The sequence below is a fragment of the Canis lupus genome, chromosome 8 (assembly GCF_048164855.1).
Source record: "Canis lupus baileyi chromosome 8, mCanLup2.hap1, whole genome shotgun sequence".
Classification (NCBI taxonomy): domain Eukaryota; kingdom Metazoa; phylum Chordata; class Mammalia; order Carnivora; family Canidae; genus Canis; species Canis lupus.
Genome location: NC_132845.1, coordinates 45549837 through 45575749, shown reverse-complemented (window position 1 = coordinate 45575749; position 25913 = coordinate 45549837). Strand labels below are relative to the sequence as shown.

The following is a 25913-nucleotide window of genomic DNA, read 5'->3' as shown; positions in this document are numbered from 1 at the left end:
TTCAGCCCAGGGCGTGATCCTGGAGACCAGGGATCTAGTCCCACGTCGGGCTCCCTGAATGGAGCCTGCTTCTCCCTCTGCCTGTGTCTCTGCCTCTCTCTGTCTCTCATGAATAAATAAATAAAATCTTAAAAAAAAAAAAAAAAGTGGTAACAACAAAGACTCACTGAAATGTGACTCTTGCCTTCACAAACTAAATAAATGACTTCTTCATAGCAGCTTCCTGGTTCAAAACTAAAATGTAGGATTCAATACCATGCAATATTAGGGTTTCTTTGGAAGAGTCAAAACTGCATGTAAATTCCTCAAAACAAAGGATATACTGCAGATGATACAGATTTGTAGACTTCATTTTGTCGCCTCCTTGAGTCTGGGTAGCGATATGGGGCAAAGGGTGTTATTCTTCAAATAATTCCTTATTTTGGGCTATATATTCTCTTTTTAAAAGCTGGATTACAATTTAACATATAAAAGGAAAAACCTTAGAAACATTTTATGGAGTTAATGCTAAGAATAAATATATAATACTATAAAGCTCCAAACTGTTGCAAATCACCAGACCAAAGAAAACAATTCATTAAAATGTCCCTCCCAGCAACATCAATCTAGGTGGGAATCACAAACCGTGTTCCTTTGTTAAACTAAATGATTTCTTCCCTACCAGCCCTTAATCTCTTAAGGTGTCGTGGCTGCTTTTTGACTCGATTAGACAAATAAGTTAACCTGTTTGCTGCAGTTTAATGTTATCATGATTCATGATACTGCTTTCAACCTGTAGGAAACAAATACTTTTAGGAACTTCTTTCCTACTCTTAACTTTCTTAGCCTTCCTCTTCTAACTTTTGTAAGCCACTGTTTTATAGGACATTGACTTTTCCAAGTGTAGAACACAAACCATGAGAATGATCAAGTGATCACTCGGATTACCATACCAAAGATGCATACCAAACACACCACAATGCAAAATCCAATCCCCTAGCTAATACAAAATTTTATTTAGTACAGTTTCTTTTTTTTTTTAAAGGTAAACTCTATTCCCAAATGGGGCTCGAACCCAGTAACTGGAGGATCAAGAGTCGCATACTCTATGGAGAGAGTCAGCCAGGTATACCCATACTTGGTACTGTTAAAACAATGATAAAAGCCCTGGATAACCAACCCCATTCCTTCATAACAGGCAAGAACGAATACGAACCTTTAAGCTGTTTCATGCTTAACTGAGAAATGGTATGTTTACAAGCATATACTTAGATAAGTTTATGCATTTTTGTAGAAATGCCTACCTTTCTGAAACAGCCTCATCACGATCCCGTGATAAATTAACCTTCTCATTTGATTTTTCTGAAGGGTCAGAAGTTTCAGAACTCACAGAGGTCTGTCTTTCATCTGGACTGACTGACTCTGGATTCTGATTCAAATTCATGGTCTCTGAATTTATAACCTGTTAATTGGGTGGAGAAAAAGCAGTTAAAAGGAGTGTTACCACTTGTCTTCTACACGAAATTGATATAGGTAAAATTTCACTTGGAAAACGTTTTCAAAATATTCTTGAATACAAATGGCAAAACATATGTTAAATTATATGTATTTCAATGGCTCATGACAATGCTTGCAGTTTCTCTGCCAAGATGAATTTAAAAAATACTTCTAAGAAATAAAAATAATGATAGTACAAATCAACTGCCTAGCTTGGGTGGAAAGGAAAAACAAATACCTAAGTACTCAGACAGCATTTTATTCCTGTTAGACTATGTTTTAGGAACTCAGAAACACTAGACTCTTAACAAGCAAACTTGTACTTCCATTATACTCCTAATAAGTGAAGACCAGAAATAAAACTAATTTTCAAATTGTTCTTCCAGTTGAGTTTTGTTTACAACTTGGAAGCTGAAACACTTAGTCCGTATTTGGTTGAGAATGTGCAGTACTTAAAATATACGTCTATTAATCAATACAAAAGGATCAAGCTGATTGCCCAACTCATGAGCCTTTCTGGTGGGTAACATGAACAAAGACGACCGTACACAGAGACAGAATTCTGAAATGTTATTAAGTTTGCAGATTCTGTATGTTAGAAAGAGGTTCAAACAACATTGGAAAACAATAGCAAAAAATATTTGGTATCCTTTCAGTTCCAGGACAAAGTGGCTCACTTTTCCCTGCTGTTCTCATCTAAGTATAATGAAAAACCCCGGAGATAACAGATCCATCATAAAATGCCTCTGAAGGGTGGAAGAAAAGGGCAGGCTGACTGCGGATCGTGAGATTGCAGAGAGAAAGCACAGTGAGCTCCCTCTGTTTTTACTATCCGTATATCCTACACAATGGGTGCCACAAATGCCAGGGACCCATCCTTCTCCCCAAACCTAGAGCAGGGGTGGCTGAACCCCTACTCCATACCTGCAAAACCAGCAGCCATATTCACTGCATTTGTGTATCTTGGTCCCCACCTGACAACCTGAGCACAGTACAGTAGCAGTATTAGCAAAGCCCAGCCAGGGACCAAATCCCAGGACTCCACACCTGGAACAGAGGCGGGACTATCAACCCTCATTTGGGACAGCCTGGGCAAGGATTACTGAAGCATCAGTGTTGTTTCTACTCCATCGCTGGGGCAGTGGCAGGCCCCATCCACTGCCATGGGAGTGACTACAGGCTAATGTTTCCTGAAATTCCCACCCAAAGTCAACAGGATGCCCAGGGAGCAACTGCAAGGATTGAACAGGAGATCCAGTGGAGCCAGAAGAAGGAAACCAACCAAAACAGCACTCTATGGGCTTTGAAAAGTAAACTGTCTTTGTGACTAAAAGGAGTCACAGAAGGAGTCCAGGACCTGTATGCTAAATCTAAACCAGGTAACTGCCTGTATAAGGAGTCAAATACTTAAGCTCTTCAAAGAACTTCCATGTGACGTGTGACTGAATACTCTGACCTTTTGATCCTTGTAAGGCACTAGCCAAAGGATCCAATACACCACTGGCTTTCTCTCAGGCACATGGTTTTTTTGATGGTGAACTTCCTAATTTTAGGGTCTTCTGTAACCTGAGTAGGCTCAGAATATCCCAATCAAGTTGTGCTTCCTTTTTGTTAGATAGAAACTCCTTCAAATGATCTCTTCCCTCTCACAAGAAAGAAATCAAGCCAAACCTTCAACACTGCTTAAAAATCTCATTGGCCTGGGGTGCGTGGGTGGCTCAGTCAGTTAAGCATCTGACTCTGGCTCAGGTCATGATCTCAGGATCCTAGGATTGAACCCTAGGTCAGGCTTCACGCTCAGCAGGGAGTCTGCTCCTTCCTCTCCCTCTGCTCCTCCTTTCTCTCTCAAATAAGTAAATCTTTTTTTTAAAAAAAATCTCATCTGCCTAATGAAATCCCATTCCATCACTTACAAATTGTTTTCCATGTCACTGTAGCACACGGTTCAGCTACGCTTTCTGCCACTATGTAACAAGAATCTCCTTTCCTACAGTCTCTAGTAATGTTCCTCATTTCTTTAGGGTCCTCACCAATGGTGCTTTTAAATGTCCGAATTTGGGCAGCCCGGGTGGCTCAGCGGTTTAGAGCCTGCCTTCAGCCCAGGGTGTTGCCCTGGGGACCCGGGATCGAGTCCCGCATAGGGCTCCCTACATGGAGCCTGCTTCTCCCTCTGCCTGTGTCTCTGCCTCTCGCTCTGTGTCTCTCATGAATAAATAAATAAAATCTTTTAAAAATAAATAAATGTCCGAATTTCCACCAACTGTCAGTTTATGAATATTTACGTATTCTCTGGGGCAATACAGATTTTCTCTTAGGTACTCCTCATGTCTTCTGAGCACTTGCTTGCAGTCTTTAACATCTGTATTTCTACTGAAAGTCAATCCAGGCTTTTAAAAACTCATGCTCATCAGTATTCTTTCAGCCTCCATCCATGACCCCATTCCAAATCCACTTGCACATTTTTAGGTGTTTGTTACAGTAGTATCCCACACTTGCCGGTACCACATTCTCTATTAGTTTCCCAAGGCTGCTATAGCAAATTACCACAAACTGGGTGGTTTAAAATAACAGAAATTTATTCCTTAACAGTTCTGGAGGCTAGAAGTTTGAAATCAAGTTTCACTATGCCAAGATCAAGTGTTGGCAGGGCTGCATCCTTTCTGGAAGGCTTCAAGGGAGTGTTTCCTTTTTCTAGCTTCTAGAAGCTGCCAGGATTCCTGGGCTCCTAGCCCCTTCCTCCATCTTCAGTGCAATCATTCCAACCTCTGCTTCCATCATCCCATCTCTTTCTTCTGCCTTTGAAATAATCACACTAATCCCACAAGGATAATCTCCCCATCTATGAGCTTCTTTGAACATGCAGAGTAACATACTCACAGGTTCTGGGGATGAAGCCATGGATAGCTTTTAGGGATCATTATTCGCCACTATCAAGCACTGTGGCAAACTCAATACAAAAGTGACATTTGTAGAACATTATATCCAACATTCAAGTGTACATGGAACATTCACTAAGGAAGGAAAAGCATATCTTGGGCTATAAAGTAAGTGTCAGTAACTCTCAAGACTGAAATTTTACACAGTATGTTCTCTGACCAAAATAAAATAGAGAGGTCCCAAATGCTGGAAATTAAACACATACTTCTAAATAACCCATAGGTCAAAGAACAATACCACAAGGGAAGTTATAAATTATTTTCAACTGAAGAAAAACAAAAGTACAATGTCTAATCACTGAAAAGATGCATAGAAAATGCTTAGAAAAAGCAGTGCTTAGAAGGAAATTTATAGCTTTAAATGTTTTCTAGTAACAAAGATGATTTAAAATTAACACTGAAGAAATTGAAAAAAGAAATTACATCAAACATAAGAAAGAAAATTATAAAAAAATAGAAGAGACAACAAAGAATAAGATTTTTTTTTGAGAATAAGATTTTTAAGACTCTAGCAAGTCTCATCCAGAAAAACAGAAAATATAGATTACCAATATCAGAAATGAAAGAGTCTATCATTACAGATCTACAAATATTAAAAGGACAAAAAAATGTTGTCAATAATTTATGTCAACAAATTCAACAACATAGATACAAGGGACACATTCCTTGTGAAGATAACTTACAAAACATACAGGAGGAAAGGAAATAGAAAAATCTGAATTGCCCCATACCTATTAAAGAATTGAATTTCAAGAAAAAGTCTTCCTACAAAAGAAAGCTCCTTGCCCACACATAGTTTTCAGAGATGCAATCTATCAAACATTTAAGGAAGTAAAAAAATCTTACACACAAACTTCCAGAATACAGGGGAGGGAGTGCTTTCCAATTTAATTATTGAGGCTAGCATAAATATGATACCAAAGCTAATAAAGATCCTACAAGAAAAAAATTCAGTGAATATATACTGAAGATTATATTTAAATTTTATATAAAAAATACAAACAGATACAAAACTCTAATGATATCCCTGCTGAAATATTTTGGAAGCATATACTGCAGAGTGTATTTTGATACAAAAAAATGTATTTATGAATACACAAAATATAAAGATGGCTTAGGAGATGAACAGATTGACAGACATATAGATATTAAAATAGTGAAGGTAAAATATGTAAGTGTTGCATCTATGAGTGTTCATTGTAAAATTTGGTCAACTTTGCTATATACTATCTGTTTCATGATAAAATGGTAGGGATCACAAATTGTCTCTTATTCACTTGAAATAAATACAAGTGGCATTTACTTTTGGCTACCTAACAGTATCTTCTCCAGAGATAGTATCACAGGAATATTCTACATATAAATTTGTCTTTAAAGCCTTCTTAGTTTGGAAATAGATTTCATTTCTTAAAATCCAACTACCTACAATAGTGGGTCAATGAGCTAATTAAAGCTCATATGGGTTTATACCAACCTTACAGGCTGTATTACTGGTTAATACATTTGTTTCCAAGAAATTCTTTTGACATTGCAATACTGCTTTAATACGTCTTTGAAGTTTTGATATTTTTGCCTAGAAAAAAGAAAAATACAAAACCAGCGCACTAAATAATATATAGAGATTGAAGGAAAACTATGTATCTGCCAAAGCAGTCTCATAAGACTTAGGCATCCACCCAAATAAATGACAAATTCTTATATAAGCAAAAATTTAAATCACGTTTGATGCCAGTATGGCACATAAGAATGGAAGATAAAAACATCAAACTTCTAATGGAGCCACAATAAAGTTAATGTTGGTAGAAACAGCAATCAGCAAGTAAGCCTATAGGGATAAGAACAAAATAAAAACCCCAGAACAGTCTGAAATATGTTGTACAAGCTCTAACACAGAATATATTTTTAATTAAAAGAAACCGCTTATGTATTATGCCTGTCAGTTGACACAAAATAATTGACAACAGAAGAACACAGTATAGTATTTCCAAAAGTATTTCATGAGGGCCAATACAGCTAAGAAATTCTGTTACTTATGGTATAGTATATCAGGCTTGTGGGCAAAGATCAGATTTGGGTCTGCTTTATTGTTTTCCTTTCATAACATGCAAAAAAATCTACTTCAAATGAAATTAAATGAAATTAGAAACTTACAAAGAGTTCATCAGCTATTGCTTCATGTTTATTCCTGCACTGTGTCTTCCCAATGCGTTCGGTCAATTCTTTCAGTTTGCTATCAAATAGCTTGTAATTTATACTATAGATCTCCTGTCGAATCAAATGTTTGACCTAGAATTTTAAAATAAAAACCAAAACACCCATTTCAAATTTAAAAGCAATTTTATTTTCTACTCCTTAAAAATAGCTTTGTTCTTTTCTAGATTTACTGTAACCGATAAAATACATTTTTTCATATTTTATGTTCATATTACAAGTAAGTTTTATAGAAGTTTGAATATCAAATTCAGCGAAACACACCCAGTATCTAAATATATTGATGTTAGAAAATAAACTTATTCTCCAAGGGCTAATTTTTGTTTTTTACAGTTTCAGCTGAATTCCATAATACATATTAAAGGTAAAAGCCTCTATCACATTTATTTTTCTAATGAGCATAAATGAAACCAAATATTCCATAAAAAGGAACTCCACTAATCTGAAAGCCAGAGACCAATGAAAATGGTTGGTTTGGTCTGTAGTAGATTACGATGCAAATTATGAAAGTCTGAGCCTTGATCTGGCCATTAACAAAAGCTGTATGACCTTTGGAAAGTCACACACTTTGCTTCATTTTCCTTGCTCACATGTGGGCAGATAATACAATGTTGAATGTGTGATGCTCACAGGATTTTTGTAAAAGTATAAAAGGTTAATATGTGAAAGAGCTCCATAAAACAGAAAAAAGTGAATTGATAAAAAGGAAGATAATCTATTTTACTTGAATAGCTTTTTTAGGGGGTGACTTTCTTATTGTTAAAATGAAAGAAGCCAGGCACAATTAGTTAGTGACTAATGCTATTTGGCATAATGCATGCTATTCTAATAATGTGTAGTAGCTGTCACATGAAACATTAATGCATTTCATTATCTGGCTGTTTTTTAGAAAACAGACGAACCTATTTTCAGGGAGCATAATTAATCTCAATGCCCACTGATACAAACAGCTCTGCTGAGCCATGTATTCAGAAACATCCACTGTAGTTTTTTGCTGAATTAGTATCCTCTCGTAAACTGCTTTCGTAACAGAGTTGGTCGTCTCTCTCAATAACAAAACCTGTCATGATACATCTGAGGTACTTATTAGTAATATTTCTATCTTTCCCCTAAATTCTTGCTTCTTGGTGTTTGAAATTGGAACACAAACCTTCTATGTTAAACTCTTTTATTATATGGATATCACCAGAATGATTAGGGATATTAAGCAATTTTATTTGATTAATCCTAAGGTTTTTCCTTCTCATTTGTCATTGTTCTTGCTCTTCAACATAACCATGTACTTGACTTTTTCTGTAATGCTTAATATTTCTTCAATGGTTTCTCAACATTATCATTTTTACTAACAAACTTTTAAGTATTTAATAAGTGCTCAAAAACACATTATTTTTACTGATAGGTGACCCCTGTTACCCATGTGTGGTTTTTCCTGCATGCTTGCTAGTTCAATGGCTGGGCTCAATATGTAAAGCTCATACTCAGATGAATCTTGGAGAAACTTTCTAAATGTCTTGAGTATGGAAATACTGTTTTGGGGATCTCTGGGTGGCACAGCGGTTTAGCGCCTGCCTTTGGCCCAGGGCGCGATCCTGGGGACCCGGGATCGAATCCCACGTCAGGCTCCCGGTGCATGGAGCCTGCTTCTCCCTCTGCCTGTCTCTGCCTCTCTCTCTCTCTCTCTCTGTGTGTGTGACTATCATAAATAAATAATTTAAAAAAAAAAAAAAAAAAAAAAAGGAAATACTGTTTTGCTAACAAGAGGAGGCCACACAGTGTTTGTGAAACTTTCCTGGTAACACATGGGACATTTGCTAAAATCATAGATTCCTAGGCCCTAACCTGGATTCACCAAACAGAATTTCCTGGAAAAAGGTCTGAAAAACCATCTAATTAACAGGCATCACTAGTAATTCTGATCAGGTAAGTCTGAGGAAAGAGTAGTCGAAAATGACAGTCTTCAACTGTTAGTAAGCTCAATAAACCACAATTTAAGCAAGAAAGTCTGAATCACTCCGGACAATTCAGATGGAGGCAGACTCTTAAAACCTGGTTATTTAAAAGTACTAAATGCCCATCCATAGGTTGTTACTCTTGATTAGAGTGGACATTTGTTCTCATTTAGTGGTGATGTTCCTCATAAAGAGGACACAATAACCTCGACCAAAAAAATACCTCATAAATGTCTTCTGCTGATAGTAATATATCCAAAATTATGGTATCAGACGGAAATCCTAGGTACAACTTGCAGATGACAGCCAAAGTATCCTAAAAATTGGACAAAGACTAGCAATTATATATTTCCAATCTGCCTCAACTTTCTACGATAGTAGGTAGAATGAAGAACTTGGACTTTAAAGGAGCGCCTCGTGGCTCAGTTGGTTAAGTGTCTGTTTTTGGCTCAGGTCATGATCCCAGAGTCTTGAGATCGACCCCCATGTTTGGCTCTCTGTTCAGGGGTGAGCCTGCTTCTCCCCTCTCCCCCTGGCTGCTACTCTACCTACCTGTGCTGTCAAATAAATAAAATCTTAAAAATAAATAAATATTAAAAACTTGGACTTTAGAAGAAAAACTCCTCTATACTTCATTAACTCAATTGGAATCAAGGAGGCCAAGATCCTTATAAAACCTCAGAAGAGTCAACAGCTAGGGGACTCTCTCAGAGAAGAACATCAGAATGATAATCCCTATTCCACTGGGATTCAAACAAAAAATCCAAAAAGATGTGGTTTAGAGACTTAAGTCTTTGGACAGGAATTAAAATATCAAGTTATGGAAAGCTAGCTATTAGGAGATAGGTGAAAAGATAGTAATTAGCTAAAACACCAAATGTCTCTGAGGAATGTGCAAGAAACTTCTGCCAGGGGTGGTGGTGGTGGTTGAGAAAACAAAATAAACTGCATTTCTTAAACCTCACTGGAAAGGACCATTTTCTGTGTCAACTCAAACCAAGTATTTTGTGAGAGAGGTAATAGTAATGAATGAAAACTAATTTTTCCATGCCAGTGAAACCAAAATATTCAGATTAAATTTTATCTTTATATGTCCCTATCAGAATTTATTTCTAAATTCAGCTACTAATTCCTGGGAGTAAGACACAGCCTTTTTCTTAAGCTAGATCTTTGTTCACCGTAATTCTATTAGTCCTATCCAGCAAATAATAAGACTTAGACATCTTTATTTTACTGTTCCCTTTGGTCTTCCTGGAAGAAAAGACAAGGTAGAAATGGAAAAACTGCTGGCTCACCTTAGATGCTGGTTCTGCAAGAGTCCTTCAAAAAGGTTTCCATTTATTTATTATGTGAGTATATATCCATATAACACGTAACTATATAGTAACTATATAGTTGTAATGGTCTGTTTTAGAAAACAGTAGTGTTTTCCTTCCTAAAACAGCAGGGTAGTTTGGTTCTGACATTAAGACCTATTATAGGTGACAGACATTAATCTATCATATAATGACTTTTAGCTGAATAATTCTAGTGGTAGTAAAATAGCAAAACATCATTAAAACAGGTCCTCATTACAGGACCTATTAAAATTGAATCTCATAAAAAAGATAAAAAGTAAAATTGAATCTCACACTTAAATTCAGAGTTGATCAGACATGGGAAACTAGAGTACAATGAAATAAAATGGGGCAAAATGAAAGCAAAATGTGCATTCAATGATGTTATAAAGCAGAGTCAGATAATGCAACATATCCATGTAAACCTGGAAATTAGGTCACTAAACCTGAATGCAACAGGACTTTATGACGAACTTCTGGGTTGTCTGAGTTTATGACACAGTGGTCAATTGTGATGAGGTATACAAACAGCTGAAGCTGCAGATCAGAGAACCCTAAGACCAGTACAAAAGAGATTGAATTATTCAGCAAAACTTAAGGTCAGACAATGTCTTTCAAAGAGATTTAAATGTAATGTTGACTAAAATGGTCCATTCTCTTTCTACTACAGCACTCTACCTAAACAGGATTCTCCAGGCTACTCTGCATAAGATTATTTTCAATTAACTGGAGATGTTTTGGTAATGTAAACAATTATCTTTCCCTAATACCTCCATCGTTTGATTCTACTTTCATACACCACCTTTGCACCAAGTGAAAGTCATCTGTACTAAATCACCATGGAGATCAATTAACTTTTACCATTTTTTTACTAATCAGAAGGTTTGAAGCCCCAATATTTTACCTGTTCTAGCAATGCTGTATGCTTTTCCAGAGTTACACAAATATTTTCATTAATTTGCTCTGAAGTTTTCATGCGCTTAACATTTTCTTTGTTTTCTGAAAACATCCTCTTCTTTTGATTATGGCCTTGGGGAAATGGAAAGATCAGAAGTAAAAATATTCCTTCTAAGGAAGGAAACAAGGGAATTCAGACTCTCTAAGGAAATAAACTAAAATGTGATGTCAGGCAGCATTTTTTAGCAAATGTAATTGTCTAAAAACTTGTGACAAAATATAACCTTCAAAAAATGATTCTATCAGGTTCCTAGGTAGGATTCTGGTCTCAGATACACTTTCCTTTCAACTTTAATACCTATTTAATACCAACAAAAACTGAATAAATTATAATACTTAATCCTCTAGTTACTTAAGCAGTCATACATCATTTTTATACAGTACAGTTACTTACGCAGTCTGACATTTTTTTTAATAGGTGATCCTGTTATTATTTTTAAGCAATTTTAAATCCATCTTGTTAAATGACTACGTAACCTACATAAGAACACAAATAAAATTTTATCCTAAGAAATGTTTTTTCTTTTTATTTCATTAACTTACAAAAACATCCTACTTTTAATGAAATTTACTTTTGTTACTTTAATGATTTTATAATTCTAGAATTTCATTAGTTATTCGATGTTTCTGTCACTCCATGCACACATGTATGTATTATCTATCACCTTACATTTGGCCTATGATTTACAGGTTAATTCTATGGAAAGAAATGAGTTCATCAACGATTAAAAAAAAAAAACTCTTTCAACTAGCCTCATTAATCTAATAAATAAAACTTCAAATTAAGATGTAGATGAAATAAACCAAACAATCGCCCTATGTCACCTTTTTGATTTTTTTTTTTTTTTTTTTGTACTCTCAAGGCAAAGTGACTGATTCCTTCTTTGCCAGAATTTACCTCCTTTCAGATATGGAGGATACCGTTTCCCCCTCCTCACCCTAAATGGTTCAGAAACAAGACACTCTGAAACAATTATTTCATGATTTACTTTTCTCTTGGCTATATATGCTCTACTATTTCTATATCTGAGGCTAAAAATATCCCCCAAAAGGAAAGTGACTATTTTAATTTCTCTAAAAGATGCATAAGTATATACTTACTATTATTCCTACCAGTGTCAAGTGCTGCCAGCAGTGTTGAGTCTACACTTTCACAACTTGAAATGCTAGAATGACAGGTCCTACAGGATTCTTCACTTTTCAAAATAGCAGCAGCATAGTTACTGGAAATGACTGAATTGTTCAACTTAGGTACTTTATCAACAGGCACAAAACGGGTATTTGAACTTAAAATGTCATCTTGTCTTTTATCACATGACTCAGAACCGGAGTTTTCTAAACAGGAAACCATTTTGTTGATCCTCTTATCATCCAAGGCACTGTTTACTGTAGTTTCTGGCATTTGAACAACACCACTAGATACACTAGATGGACAATAAATGGGTTTCAGATTATAATCTTCAAGTTGTTCAAAACAAGATCTTGTTACATCTGTCTGACATTCAAAATGGTTTTCAGAAGTGTTTTGTGACTCTTTTGCCTCTTGTGTAAAGAGCTTCTTGGAAAATTCTGTTGTTTTTCTTGACTTTTGGTAAGGGCACAGAACTTGCTCTTCAAAGTTTTCCAATCTTGTTTCTGAAGCAACAATTTCTAGTGGTTTCACAATATTCTGAGAAAATACTTTACTATTCTCTGAGCATACTGAATTTTTGTTGGAGTCCAATAAGGAAGCATCATTTTCAGAATGTCCATATTTGCTACTTATGACACCAGTACTTAAACTCTGATTACCACTTGACACATTATTCCCAGTTGCTGTTTTCAGTGCTTCGACATTCTTCGACTTATTCAGGATCTCTACTTGCTTCCGGCAACTTGCAGGCATTGTTTTTTTGGCTTTTAGTACCTTGCGCTTACTTCTGTCTGGACTGGCCATCTTTTATAACCTAGAATTTAAAGTACTATATTTAGATGCATTTCTCTAATAGACAAAAGTTTATTTATTTGGTGTATTAAAATAATGTTCAGACTCCCTCTAAAGTTTTTTTTAAAGATTTTATTTATTTATTTATTCATGAGAGACACAGAGAGAGAAAGAGGCAGAGATACAGGCAGAGAGAGAAGCAGGCTCCATGCAGGGAGCCTGATGTAGGGACTCGATCCCGGATCACACCCCAGGCTGAAGGTGGCACTAAACCACTGGGCCACTGGGGCTGCCCCCTCTAAAGATTTAGATAATAATTTTTCTTGAAAATTATATCCATTCTTACCTATCACTGAAAACGTACAAGTAACTTTAATCTTTTCTATAAATCTAAACTAAATAAATTCAAACTTTATATTGCTAGTAAGCCTCTACTTAATAAAAACCTGAAAATTTTATCTGGCTACTTTTTGTTTTATCACCTCACTGTCATAACCATTAAAGTCTAGTTTCAATAATCCAAGCAGGCTATACTTTACATGATGTAAAGATTAAATTCCATTTCCTAAAAAAACAAAACTCAATTTTTTGCAAAGAATTTTGCATTTTCTTTTTTTTTTTAATTTTTATTTATTTATGATAGTCACACAGAGAGAGAGAGAGAGAGAGAGACAGAGAGAGAGAGAGAGAGGCAGAGTCACAGGCAGAGGGAGAAGCAGGCTCCATGCACCGGGAGCCTGACATGGGATTCAAACCCGGGTCTCCAGGATCGCGCCCTGGGCCAAAGGCAGGTGCTAAACCGCTGCGCCACCCAGGGATCCCTGCATTTTCTTTCCTAATGCTCATATTTCCAAAATAAGTGGTACTGCAGGAGTAATTCCCAATAGGAATATAAAATGAGCACTAAAGATACACAACAGGATGCCAGTTCAAACAAGAAAGCTAATTTAAATTTTATAATTATTTCTCATAATTTAGTAAAAACCTACATAGCAAAAAAAAACAGTTTAGAATTTATCTCTTAGGATCTACATCAAGTCTGATGTAAACTATAGGTAGGTATATAGTTTAAAGGAAATTACTCTGCCAAATTACAAGGCAATCAAAGGCATAAGAAATGAAAAAGAAAAAAAATATATACAGGCATGACAGTTATCTAACAAAATATAGAGAACTTTTAAACTGAAATGACAGAAGCTAGGACTTTTTAAGGCACAAATAACCAGTCAAAGCTACCTGAATAATTTTTTCATTTATCACATATCTTACTTGGAGCTTTCCTTTATTTTTTTATTTACCATATCATTTGATCAGGAACAGTCCCAGGATCTGTGAGACCTGAAGGTTGAGGCAAATATTTCTTTAGAACAAGAAAAAAAAAATCAACATTTGTTGATTCATATTTTAAAAACCTGTCATTTACAGGGGCTCAGACAGTAAACTCCAACATTTCATCTCAGGGTCCTGAGTTCAAGCCCCATTTTGGGCTCCACACTGGGCATGGAACCTACTTAAATAAACAAACACCTCCAAAACAAAAACAAAACTGTCATATATTTTTAAAAAATCACAAAAACCAAAAAAGCTGCATACTTTCATTAAGGGCCTGATTCAATATAAGATTTTTTTCCTATAGGACTATTTGATTACCTATTTTTGTAGTATTTCCCAGAGAAAATGAACAAACTAAGTCTATCTTCTAGCGTAATTTTTTTTTTTAATGTATGTTCCCTGCCCAGCAGTGAGGAGCCCAACACATGGTTTGAACTCATGACCCTGAGATCAAAACCTGAGTCTAGGGGGTGTCTGGGTGGCTCAGTTGATTAGGCGTCTGCTTTGGCTTGGGACCCATGATACCTGGGTCCTGGGATTGAGCTCTGCATCGGGTTCCCTGCTCAGTGGGGAGTCTGCTTCTCCCTCTGCTGCTCCTCCTGCTTGTGCTCTCTCTCTCTCTCAAATAAATAAAACCTTAAAATAAAAACAAAACACAACAAACCTGAGCCCAGATCAAGAACTGGATGTTTAACCGACTTAGCCACTCTGGTGCCGCACAGCATAGGTGATTAAATTTTAATTGATAATCAGAATGCATGAAACAATCAGCTTCATGTAAAGACATTTCTTTTTGGTACTGCTACAGCTGTGTGCCCTATAAACACAAAAATTCTTGTTTTCTTTTAAAGGCAGGATTCCTAACAACAAAAAGTATGGTGAATTTTTAATATGCTATGTTATTATTTTTCTAACAGAGAAGTTCTTTTGACTGGAAATCCATGAGAACTAAATCCTCTACTTAGTTTTAAACATCAGGTAATTGGGGAATATTTCTCCTGACTACCTTCATAAATTTCAATTCATGGCTTCTTTATTCCTCATATATTTCAGGTACCAGGCATTGCAGACCCTATTCCCATCAAAAGCCAACAGGTAGTAACTACCTACTTTCAAAATTGACTATGAACCACAAATGTATCCTATTAAACCTACACTAAGTATATCCCCAATCACAAAATGCCTGAAGCTATTCTACTGCCAGGTGACACAAAGGTAAGAAGTCAAGATGAAGAGAGACAGTATTCTTAAATGATTACAGTTGAAATCCTTTGCCAATCATTTGTTGTATGAGTTACAAGTATCTTCTCTCATTTGTGGCTTGTCTTTAGATCTTCCTAATTTTTTAAAGATTTTACTTCTATATTTGAGAGAGAGAGAGAGAGAGAGAAAGTGAGAAAGCACAAGAACACGGTAAAAGGCAGAGGGAGAAGCAGACACTCTGCTGACCAGGGAGCCCGACATGGGGCTCAATCCTGGAGTTCTGGGATCATGACCTAAGCCAAAGGGCATATGCTTAACTGACTGAGCCACCTAGGTACCCCTGGATCTTCCTAATTTTAATAATTTCTTTTCTGTTATTGTTTAATCACTCTTGAAAAATCCTTTCCCACCCCTAGGTAATGTGTAACATAATGAAGCCCTCTGATAGTACAGAAGCCTTCTTCTGATCGAGATCATCTCAAGACACAGACCTGTACCATGACTATGCAATTAAAAATATATTAAGAGCAGACCTGAATGAATATATAATAGGAATACTTGGTCAGAGAGAATTAAATTAAATAAATTAAATTAAATATGAGAAAATTGGTCATAACAGCGTGCACCTTGCTAGCTGATAAAACATAGGGCACTACAGAGAGATACTCCATGTGGAAGTATGCTTAGGGAAAAATAAGTTAAACTGCCAATAAAAGGCTCAGGGAAGTTAAGTACTGGTAACTGCCTCTAAAGTAAATGAGACTTTAACATACTGTAGAGAGGTTTAGTAAAATTTATTACTGGGAAAATAAAAATAAAAGACAGTCTAATTAGGGGATCCTGCCATCACAGAACTTCTCTCTTCAACCAGCTTGAATCCTTTGCTGTCAAATAAGCCACATTTTGTACAGATCTCTGGAATCATGGTACTTGTCCAGCAGCACAAGGTTGAAAAGAGAAGTCATCTATATTTTCTCAAGTTTTAAAGATCTGTCTTTCAAATTTGACTGTCTAATCCATCTAGAATTGATTTTAGAATATACTGAGAGTAAGGGATCTCATTTCATTTTGCCCTCAGGTATATAGTTGTTGGACAGTGTCCTATTAATTTTGAACTTTAAAATTATCTTTTATTTATCCAATGATATGACTCCTGCTGAACATGCTGTTGTCTATTTCATTAATTTGTTTTAGATGCCTCTTGTTAAACAATGAAAATATTTTAGCATAATGAATCTTTTAATAGATTTTAATCCAGTTACATTTAATATAATGCCACTTATTCTTGGTGTCCTGCCTTCTGATCTTCATAGCTTTCTGCTGCTATATTTTACTTTCTATTGTTATGAAAATGTCCTTTTTATTTTATAAAGTCTTACATATGCCTCAGGATTCCATGGATTCTAATATATTTTAAAGTTTTCCAAAAACATTTTAGCCAATGTTTCAATAACCATTTAATTTTTTTAAATTTTTTTTTTATTATTTATGATAGAGAGAGAGAAAGAGAGAGAGAGAGGCAGAGACACAGGCAGAGGGAGAAGCAAGCTCCATGCACCGGGAGCCCAACGGGGGATTCGATCCCACATCTCCAGGATCGCACCCTGGGCCAAAGGCAAGCGCTAAACCGCTGCACCACCCAGGGATCCCCTCAATAACCATTTAAGTAAAAAGTGAAACATTATTTAAATACACATTATCTTAAAGTATTCAAGGGGTGCCTGGCTGGTGCAGTTGGAAAAGCATATGACTTGATCTCTGGGTCATGAATTTGAGCCCCACGTTGGGGGTAGAGATTACTTAAATAAATAAAAAGTATTCACACTTTACATCCCAGATTTTACCTTACTTTTATGTTATATATACCTTCAAGAATTCTGGATATTTACATTCTGCTTCAGAGCCAAAATTGACTATTATTAATAAATCTGCTATAAAAATCAGGTATAAATTTCTGTGTAGACATGTTTTCATTTTTCTTAGTTATATGCCTTATGTGAAATTGCTGAATCATACTTTAACTCCATATTTAACCTTCAGAGGAACAAACTGTTTTAAAAGCATCTAGACCAATATTTTCACAATAGGGAGCAAAAGAGTGATTTTATTTTAATATCTCTTCATGACATTTGTTACTGTCTCTTTTTCCAGTAGAGTCATTTTGATGAGTGATGCGATACCTCACTGTCCTTTTGATTTGCATTTCCCTGATGGTTAATGATGCTGTTTATTGGCCACTTGTTTATCTTATTTATTCTGGTCATTTGCCCACTTTAAAACTGGGTTATTTGCCTTTTTATTATTGACTTATAAGAGTTCTATCTATATATTCTATATTTCAGTCCCATTTCACATATGATTTGCAAATGTTTTCACACATTCTATTTTCAATTTCTTGATGATATGCTTTGAAAAATTAAGGTTTTTAACTTTTTAAAAATATATATTTATGGAGGGGGGCAGAGAAGAGGGAATCTTAAGCAGACCGCAAGCTGAGTGTGGAGCCCAATGTGGGGCTTGACCTCACAACCTTGAGACCACTACCTGAGCCAAAACCAAGAGCCAGAGGCCTAACCAATTGTGCCATCCAGGTGCCCCAAGTTTTTAATTTTGATAAAATCCAATTAAGTTTTTTATTTGTTGAGTTTTTGGTATAAGATCTAAAAAAAAAAAATCACTGCTTAATCCAAGGTCATGAATATTTAATAGTTGTAAAATTTTATTGATCCATTTTAATTTTTAAATAGCGTGAAGAGGATCCATTTATTCTTTTGCATGTGGACAGGTGTTCCAGCACCTTTTAAAACGGCCATTCTTTCCCCTACTGAATTGTTTTGACACTCTTGTCAAAACCAAGTAATTTAAATATTAAGTTTATTTCAGGATTCTCAATTTTATCCCACTGATATATAGGTCTCAACTGCTGTAGCTGTTAAGTTTTAAATTTAGGATGAGTTCTCAACTTTATGTTTTGTTTTTTGAGGATTGTTTCGGCTATTCTGAGTTCCTTGAATATGTGCATGAATTCCAGGATCAGATCAACAACTTCTGCAAAGAAGCCTATTGGACTTTAACAGTGAATTGTGTTGAACCTATAGATCAATTTAGGGAGTATAACTACCTCAATTCTATCAGGTATTCTGATCCAGGAACATGGAAGTCTTTCCATTTATTTAGATGTTTAATCTCTTTTCAAAGGTATATTGTAGTTTTTAGAGTTTTGCACTTCATTTTGATACTGTTGTAAGTGAAACTTTTTTCTTAATTTCATTTTTGGACTGTTCATTGCAAGTACAATAGAAATACAAACAATACTATATATTGATCTGACCTGCAGCATTGTTGACCTTGTTTTTATCTGTTTTTTTTTTTGGGGGGGGGAGGGGTTGTTCTTTAGGATTTCCTACAAAAAAGATCCTATCACGTGTCAGTAGTTTTATTTCTTCCTTCCCGGTCTTGATGCCTTCTATTTCATTTTCTTGCCTATCCTGACTAGGAACTCCTGTACAATGAGAATAGAAGTGGAAAGTGCTGACATCCTCCTCTTGTTCTGACTCAGGGGAAAAACCTTTAATCATTTATACTTTAGCTGTGGAATTTTTCACAGATGCCCTTTATCAAGATAAGGAGTTTCCCAACTATCTCAACTTTATTTAATGTTTTTATCATAAAGGAGCATCGCATTTTGTCAGGAAATGTTTTAGCATCTATTATCATAATCATATTTCTTGGTTCCTTATTCTAATGATATGGTAGATTAATTTATTTTTGGTTGTGAAACCAACCTTGCATTCTTGGGATAAATCCTGCTTGGCCATGGTGTATAATCCTTTCTCTGTTGCTGGATTGAATTTTTTAGTTTTTTGTTAGTGATTCTTACATATATTCACAAGAGATATTGTTCTGTAGTTTTCTTGCGAGGTCTTTGATTTTGTTATCAGGAAAATACTGGCCTCCTAGCCTCACAGAATGATTAGGGAAAGGTTTCCTTCCTCTTCTGTTTCTTAAAAAAAAAAATCTGTAAAGAATTGTTATTTTTATGTGTTTTGTAGAATTCAACAATAAAGCTACCTGATATGAAGCTTCTCTTTGTGTTCTAATTCAATCCCTATACTTGTTATAGGCCTGTTCAGATTTTCTATTTCTTCTTGAGTCTGTTTTTGTTCATTTGAGTCTCTTTAAGTACTGGTCTATTTCAACTAGTTAACTGGCTGGAATAGAAGTGATTTGTTCCACAGTATTCTCGTAATTGTTTTAACTTCTGGAATGTCAGTACTAATGCTCTTTCAGTCTTGATTTGCTATTTGAATCTCTTTCATAGTCATTCTAGGCAAAGGTTTGTCAATCTTTGACCTTTTTTTGAAAAACAATTTTTGGCTTTCTTGATTTTCCGTATTTTTCTTTCTTAACTTTATTATTTTCTGCTGTAATCTTTATTTCCTTAGGTTTAGTTTGCTCTTCTTTTTGTATTAAGATTAAAAGGTTATTAACTTGAGGTTTTTAACTTTTATTTTTACCTTTTTTTTTTTTTTTTTTAAAGTAATGGAGAGATGCCTGGGTGGCTCAGTGATTGTCTGCCTTCGGCTCAGGGCATCATCCTGAGTCCCGGGATCAAGTCCTGCATTGGGCTCCCTGCGAGAAGCCTGCTTCTTCTCCCTCTGCCTGTCCCCACCTCTCTCTCTCTCTCTGTTTCTCATGAATACATAAATAAAATCTTAAACAACAACAAAAAAAAGTAATGAGAGTCCAGCATGGAGCCCAACGTGGGGCTTGAGCTCACAACCCTTAGATCAAGACAAGCTGAGATCAAGATTTGGATGCTCAACGGACTGAGCCACCCAGGTGCCCCAAGAACTCCTTTTTAAATATAGGTATCCATCACTACAAATTTCCTTTATAAAGAAAAAAAATGATTATTTTAGACAATGTGTGTGAACACGAGCAGGGGAGAGGGTGAAAGGATTTAAGCAGATTCCCTGTGGAGTGCAGAGCCCAATGAGGGACAGGGCCTGATTTAAGGGCCTGAGATTGAGACCTGAGCTGAAACCAAGAGTCAGACACCCAACTGATTGAGCCACTCAGGCTCCTTAACTACAATTCAAAGAATTGCTTTAATTTCACTACAATGTTTTGGTGTGTTATGTCATTTATATTCATTTCAAAATATTTCCTATTTTCTTTTGACGAGTTCTTTGACACAGTGGTTATTCAGGGGTTGTTTAATTTCCATATAGTTCTGAATTCCTAAAATTTCTTCTTGGCACTGAATCCTAATTTCATTCCGTGATCAGAGAAAGTACTTCATTCATTTCAATCCTTTTAAGTTTGCTGAGGTTTGTTTTATGGCTCTGTATGTCTGTACTGGAGAATGTCCTATATACAGGAGAAGAATGTTTTTTGCTGTTATTTTGTTTACTGTTTCACAAGATGTTCTCTTAGGTCTAGTTGGTTCATAGTGTCATTCAAGTCTTACTGATCTCCTGGCTAGTTTTCAATCCATTATGAAAGTGCTGTATTGAGGCTGCCAGTCATGATTACTGAATTGTCTATTTCTCCCTTCAATTCTTGTCAATACTTGCTTTACATATTTTAGTGGTGTTATTAGGTATATCACACACACACATATATACACATATGTATATGTGTGTATATAAATATATATAACTGTGTGCGTGTGTGTATATATATATACAGATATATATATATATATATATCTGTTCTAACTTCTGAAGGACTGACTGGTCCTTTTATTATAAAACATCCTCCTTTATCTTTAGTTAAATTTTTGTTTTAAAGTCTATTTTGTCTGAAATCCATATAACCACACTTTCTTATGGTTGCTCTTTGGACAAAAGATCTTTTTCTATCCTTTCATGTTCAACATATTTGTATCCTTCAAACTGAAGTGTATCTCCTGCAGACCGCATATACTTGGATGCCGTTTTTCCTCCAGTCTGAAAATCTATGACTAGATTGTTTAATCCATTCACATTTGATATTATTGATAGTTTATGTCTCATTTTACTTTTTGCTTTTTTATGTCCAACATCTTTTGCTTCTCTATTACTTCCTTTAATGCCCTAGTTATTAGCTTAAAATGCTTTGTAAGTGGTATGGAGATTTCATATTTATGGGGCACCTGAGTGGCTCAGTTGAGCATCTGCCTTCAGCTCAGGTCATGATCCTGGGGTCTTGGGATCAAGGCCCACATTAGATTCCCTGCTCAGCTTGGAGTCTACTTTTCCCTCTCACCTGCCCCCTTACTTGTGCTCCTACTCTCTCAAATGAATAAAAAATCTTTAAAATTTCACAGTTCTGCTTATTAGAGAAATATAATCCGTGTTGTAATTGATCACATCTCCAATTAATTCATTAGATGCACTTGTTTGAATCTTCTATGTAGGTAATGTCATGATTTTCTCTTGCTAATCCTTATTTTTTCTTTCTACATTTAAAACCTCCAATATATGAATAGGCATGCTGTTAGTGTTGTTTCTCTCATCAAATCAAACTTTGACAAGTGGCACTTCATCACTAAATATGGTTTTTGTAATAATTTTTGGAGATACACTTTATTGCATTAATAATCACACCTTTATTCCTAATTATCATGAATGTAGTATTTAATCAAATCTTTTCATATCTATTTAGATGATCATATAATCTCATGAGATTATATATTTTATAAATTTCCATTATTTTGCATCACACTGATACATATTTTAAATTATTTACTCTATCTTATTCCTAGATATTCCATATTCCTGGATTCAATTTGTTAACATTGTGTTTAGGAATTTTGTATCAATGTTAAGAGAGAGGAGTCTAATTTTCCTTTACTGGGTTTTTACACCAAGGTTATGGTGACCTCGTAAAAGTCTAAATAAAAGACTTTCTGAAGAGTTTATGTTTACAGATGGTATTACTTCTTTCTTAAATGTGAGAAATAATTCACCATAATACCATCTGGGCTTGGAGTTAACTTAGTGATAAAGGTTTTCAACTATGATTGAATTTTTAAAGATAGACACAGAACCATTAATATATTTTGCATCTTTTTGTTCCTTTTAGTTGTTTTCCCTTTCACAAGAATTTCAAATTTATAAAGTTCTTCATAATATTCTCTATATTTGTAACATTGGCAAGATCTGTAGTACTTTTCTTTTTAAAAAATGGACGGGGGTGGTGTCAGCGCAGGCCAGACTCCAGCTGTCTTACCACCTGCACAGCCTTCTCATCTGGGCAGATGTCAGCACACTGAGTGAAGTCAAAGTATATTTGCACCCATGGGCACCGGAAGTTGGTTTTGCAGCAGGCCCAGCCCCAGTGGTTCAGCGGGTTGAAGTCACTCTGGCCCGTGGCTGTCTGGCACAGGGACTCTGCTGTTGTTGCTGCTGCCACTGCTCCTTTGCCCTTATAGCCAGCAAAGCTTCACTGAGCCTGGTGTAGTGTTCTTTTTATCCTTGATATTAGTGATGTGGGGTTTTTTTTCCTTCATCATTCTTACTAGAAATTCGTCCATTTAATCAATACTTTCAAAGCACTGATGTTTGGCTTTCCTGACTTCCTACTGTACACAGTATTCATCATTTCCTGTTGGCATTTTATCTTTAAAGATTATATTTATCTGAGAGAAAGTGTGTGCACACAAGGGGGGGGAGGCGGGGCAGAGGGACAGAGAGAAGCAGACTCCTCATTGAGAAGGGAGCTTGACACAAGACTTAATCCCAGGACCCCAAGATCATGATCCATGTAAAAGGCACTTAACCAACCTAGCCACCCAGGTAACCTCCTGTTAACACTTTAACTCCATTTTCTTCAGGTTTTGTTCTTTTTCCACCTTGGGATGAAAACTCAGATCTTTAGTTTTCCATTCTTTTCCCCTCCTTACTTTACACTTAAAGCTATTAACATTTTCCTCTAGTTCTGCTTTAGTTGAATCCCACATTTTTTGACAAACCCTATCTCAATTTTAACATTTGGTTCAAAATATTTTCTAGTTTCCACTATAATTTCTTCTATGATCTGTGGATTATTTTAAAACATTAATATCAAGGTAATTGCAGATTCCCTATTTATATTTCTGTTGAAAGTTAGCTTAATTGTACCATAATTGGAGAATATCCTCCAAAATGATTTCAATCTTCTTATTTGTTGAATCTAAGTTCACGGTTAATTTTTCCAAAAGCTCCATATATACTTGAGCAAATATGTCTTCTAACATCATTGGGGGTGGTATTATTATATGTAAACACCAACTAGCAACTAGTTCAGATTTTTTTGTTGTGCTGTTCAAAATCTTCCAGCTATTAAAAACACTGATTGTGGGTTTGTCCACCTCTTTTAATCATTGTGTTTTTTCCCTTTATATAATTTGAAGCATTTAGTAGATACTGATTTATTTTCTCTATTGCTGGTGATGGATTGAGAGATTACGAAATCTCTCATAATGCTTTTGGCTGATAGTACATTATCAACCCTAAAATAGCAATTCTTGTTCTATTTTTAAAAATGCACTGGACCAAATCTTTACCTTCCCTTTACTAAAAAGTGAAACTTAAAAAAACCAACCAGACTGAGCTACCCTATAAAACTTGTTCAAGGAAACACAGTTTGAAGCCAGCATTTAATCCTCAGATTTTAAGACTCAAACAAATCTTGTATTGAAAGATTAAGTCTGATAAGGAATTATGAAGAGACAAGGTTATCTTCCAGGGTATACAATGGTCAACAAAATGACAAAACTTGACCAACTTGTCCCAAGTGACAATCTCATGATTATAAACTAATCCTTACAACTCTAGGTGTGGTCCATGGACCAGCTGCATTAGCCACTTTCTAAGTGCTGTCAGAATTTTGCTTTAACTTCAAAATTTTAACAATTTAATACCATAAAAGTCTAAGGTGTTCATAATAAAATGAAGTAGTTGCTTGTCAGCATTCCTTAATGCCCAGTGGCAATCAATTTTAAATGATTTAACAACTTGTTTTAGATCTCAGGATTTTAAAATATGTTCACACTAGTTACTGGAGTTACAAATTCTAACCATTATTAAGTCCCTATGTTTACAGAGGAGATTTAGCTCTTTTCTACACCCTATATGCCTTATCATATTTATAGCTAATATTTAAGTTTTAGGCAAATATTTTCTATATAATCGGAGTATCATGATTACATTATCTTTCCTATTAGATCTTGTTTTTCCTGAAGCTATTGATAATTTGTCTCCTGATTTCCTATAATTCTATCCTTAACTGTTTTAAAATTAATCACAACTGTCAAGTATCCTTTTCCCTTTTCCCCACTCCTTCAAGGTCATGTTTAAAGATCATCTCTTCAATAACGCCTTCCTCCAAGAGAATGACTTCCTTATGCGAATATTCCATTACAAACATATTTTTAGTAATGAGCTTTGAGAGCAGAGCTGTTTTATTTACTTTTATATCCTAAGGAAGATGATGCTCATACAGCTTTATAAAATGCTGATTAAATGTATGCTACCATATAAAAATTAACTTCTGGAAAGCCAACCAGGGTTATTTTTCCCTTAAAGTACCAAAAACAGCCCTCAGCAACTTTTACCATAGCTATTTCCCATCAGCAGCACTGTACACCACAGAGTCACAGAAGTATATTAACAGTACACTTAGTGCATTAGATACATTTAGTGCATCTACATCATTAAATTTAGGAAGGTTTGTCAATGAACATCCTTCATATCCCACGAAATTTAATCAGGAGTTCAAAAACTCAAACTACATCTTATTATCTCTCCCTACCAGAGAGTCAGTTATTTCTCTCCAAATATTGCCTGACTACGATCTTTCTGTCCTACTGAGATTGGTAAAGCTGAAGAGTGATAAGAAGTTAGGTACCTGAGTCTAGAGTAATACATTTTAAAGGTGTATGTCAAAGTTTAAGACTCAGAGAACAGGGGTGCCTGGGTGGCTACATTGGTTAAGGGTCCCAGGAACAGGTCACCAGTCAATTTCCCCCGCTCAGGAGGGAATTCTGTTTGTCCCTCTCATACTGCCCCTCCTCCTTCCCCTGCTCCTGCTCTCTTCTTAAATAACATCTTTAAAAAAAAAAAAAAAAAAACCTCAGAGGACTGAGTATGTAAGTGATGCAAGAATAGGAGACAAAATAAGGTATAGTTATTTTTTAGATTTACTATAATCTTCCTCAACTTAATGAGAATTAACACTCTTGCACATTCAGTTATAAAATTCATCTTTATTTGTAACAGATGACGAAAAATCTGATTACATGAAATGCAATACATTTGTACCCACCCACTACAAGATAATTACAGGGCATGCACAAGCAAAGGTGTGGGGGGCACACAGTATTTTCATACCAAATTCAAGATATTGAGTAGCAAGGAAATACAGTGGACAGAAAGCCGAGGTGACGTACAGGCGTCAATAAGGTAAAGCAGCAGAATTCAAGATGTACCCAGCCAGACGCGCCAGGTCTTGGAAGACGGAATTCATTTCCGACACGGCACTGTCCGTGCCTCTGTTTGGGGGCAGAAGTCGGCCCTAGGAGGTCTGTAAAAATCTGCAGACAGGACTGCGCGTTAGGTCG

General features: G+C 35.6%; 1 protein-coding gene across 4 annotated transcripts in view; it reads right to left on the bottom strand.

Annotated features, from left to right (window-relative positions):
* ATF7IP2 (activating transcription factor 7 interacting protein 2) overlaps positions 1-25913 on the bottom strand; it is a 55124-nt gene that overhangs the window by 27130 nt on the left and 2081 nt on the right. For 3 of the 4 annotated variants that reach the window (XM_072835764.1, XM_072835766.1, XM_072835763.1), the window contains exons 2-6: positions 11968-12812; positions 10814-10938; positions 6564-6698; positions 5887-5985; positions 1284-1441 (exon numbers count right to left, since the gene is read on the bottom strand). In XM_072835764.1, the coding sequence (XP_072691865.1) occupies positions 1284-1441; positions 5887-5985; positions 6564-6698; positions 10814-10938; positions 11968-12802 (1352 nt within the window). In that variant the 5' untranslated portion in view covers positions 12803-12812. The remainder of the gene's footprint in view (positions 1-1283; positions 1442-5886; positions 5986-6563; positions 6699-10813; positions 10939-11967; positions 12813-25913) is intronic. The other variant, XM_072835767.1, reaches the window with a different exon arrangement.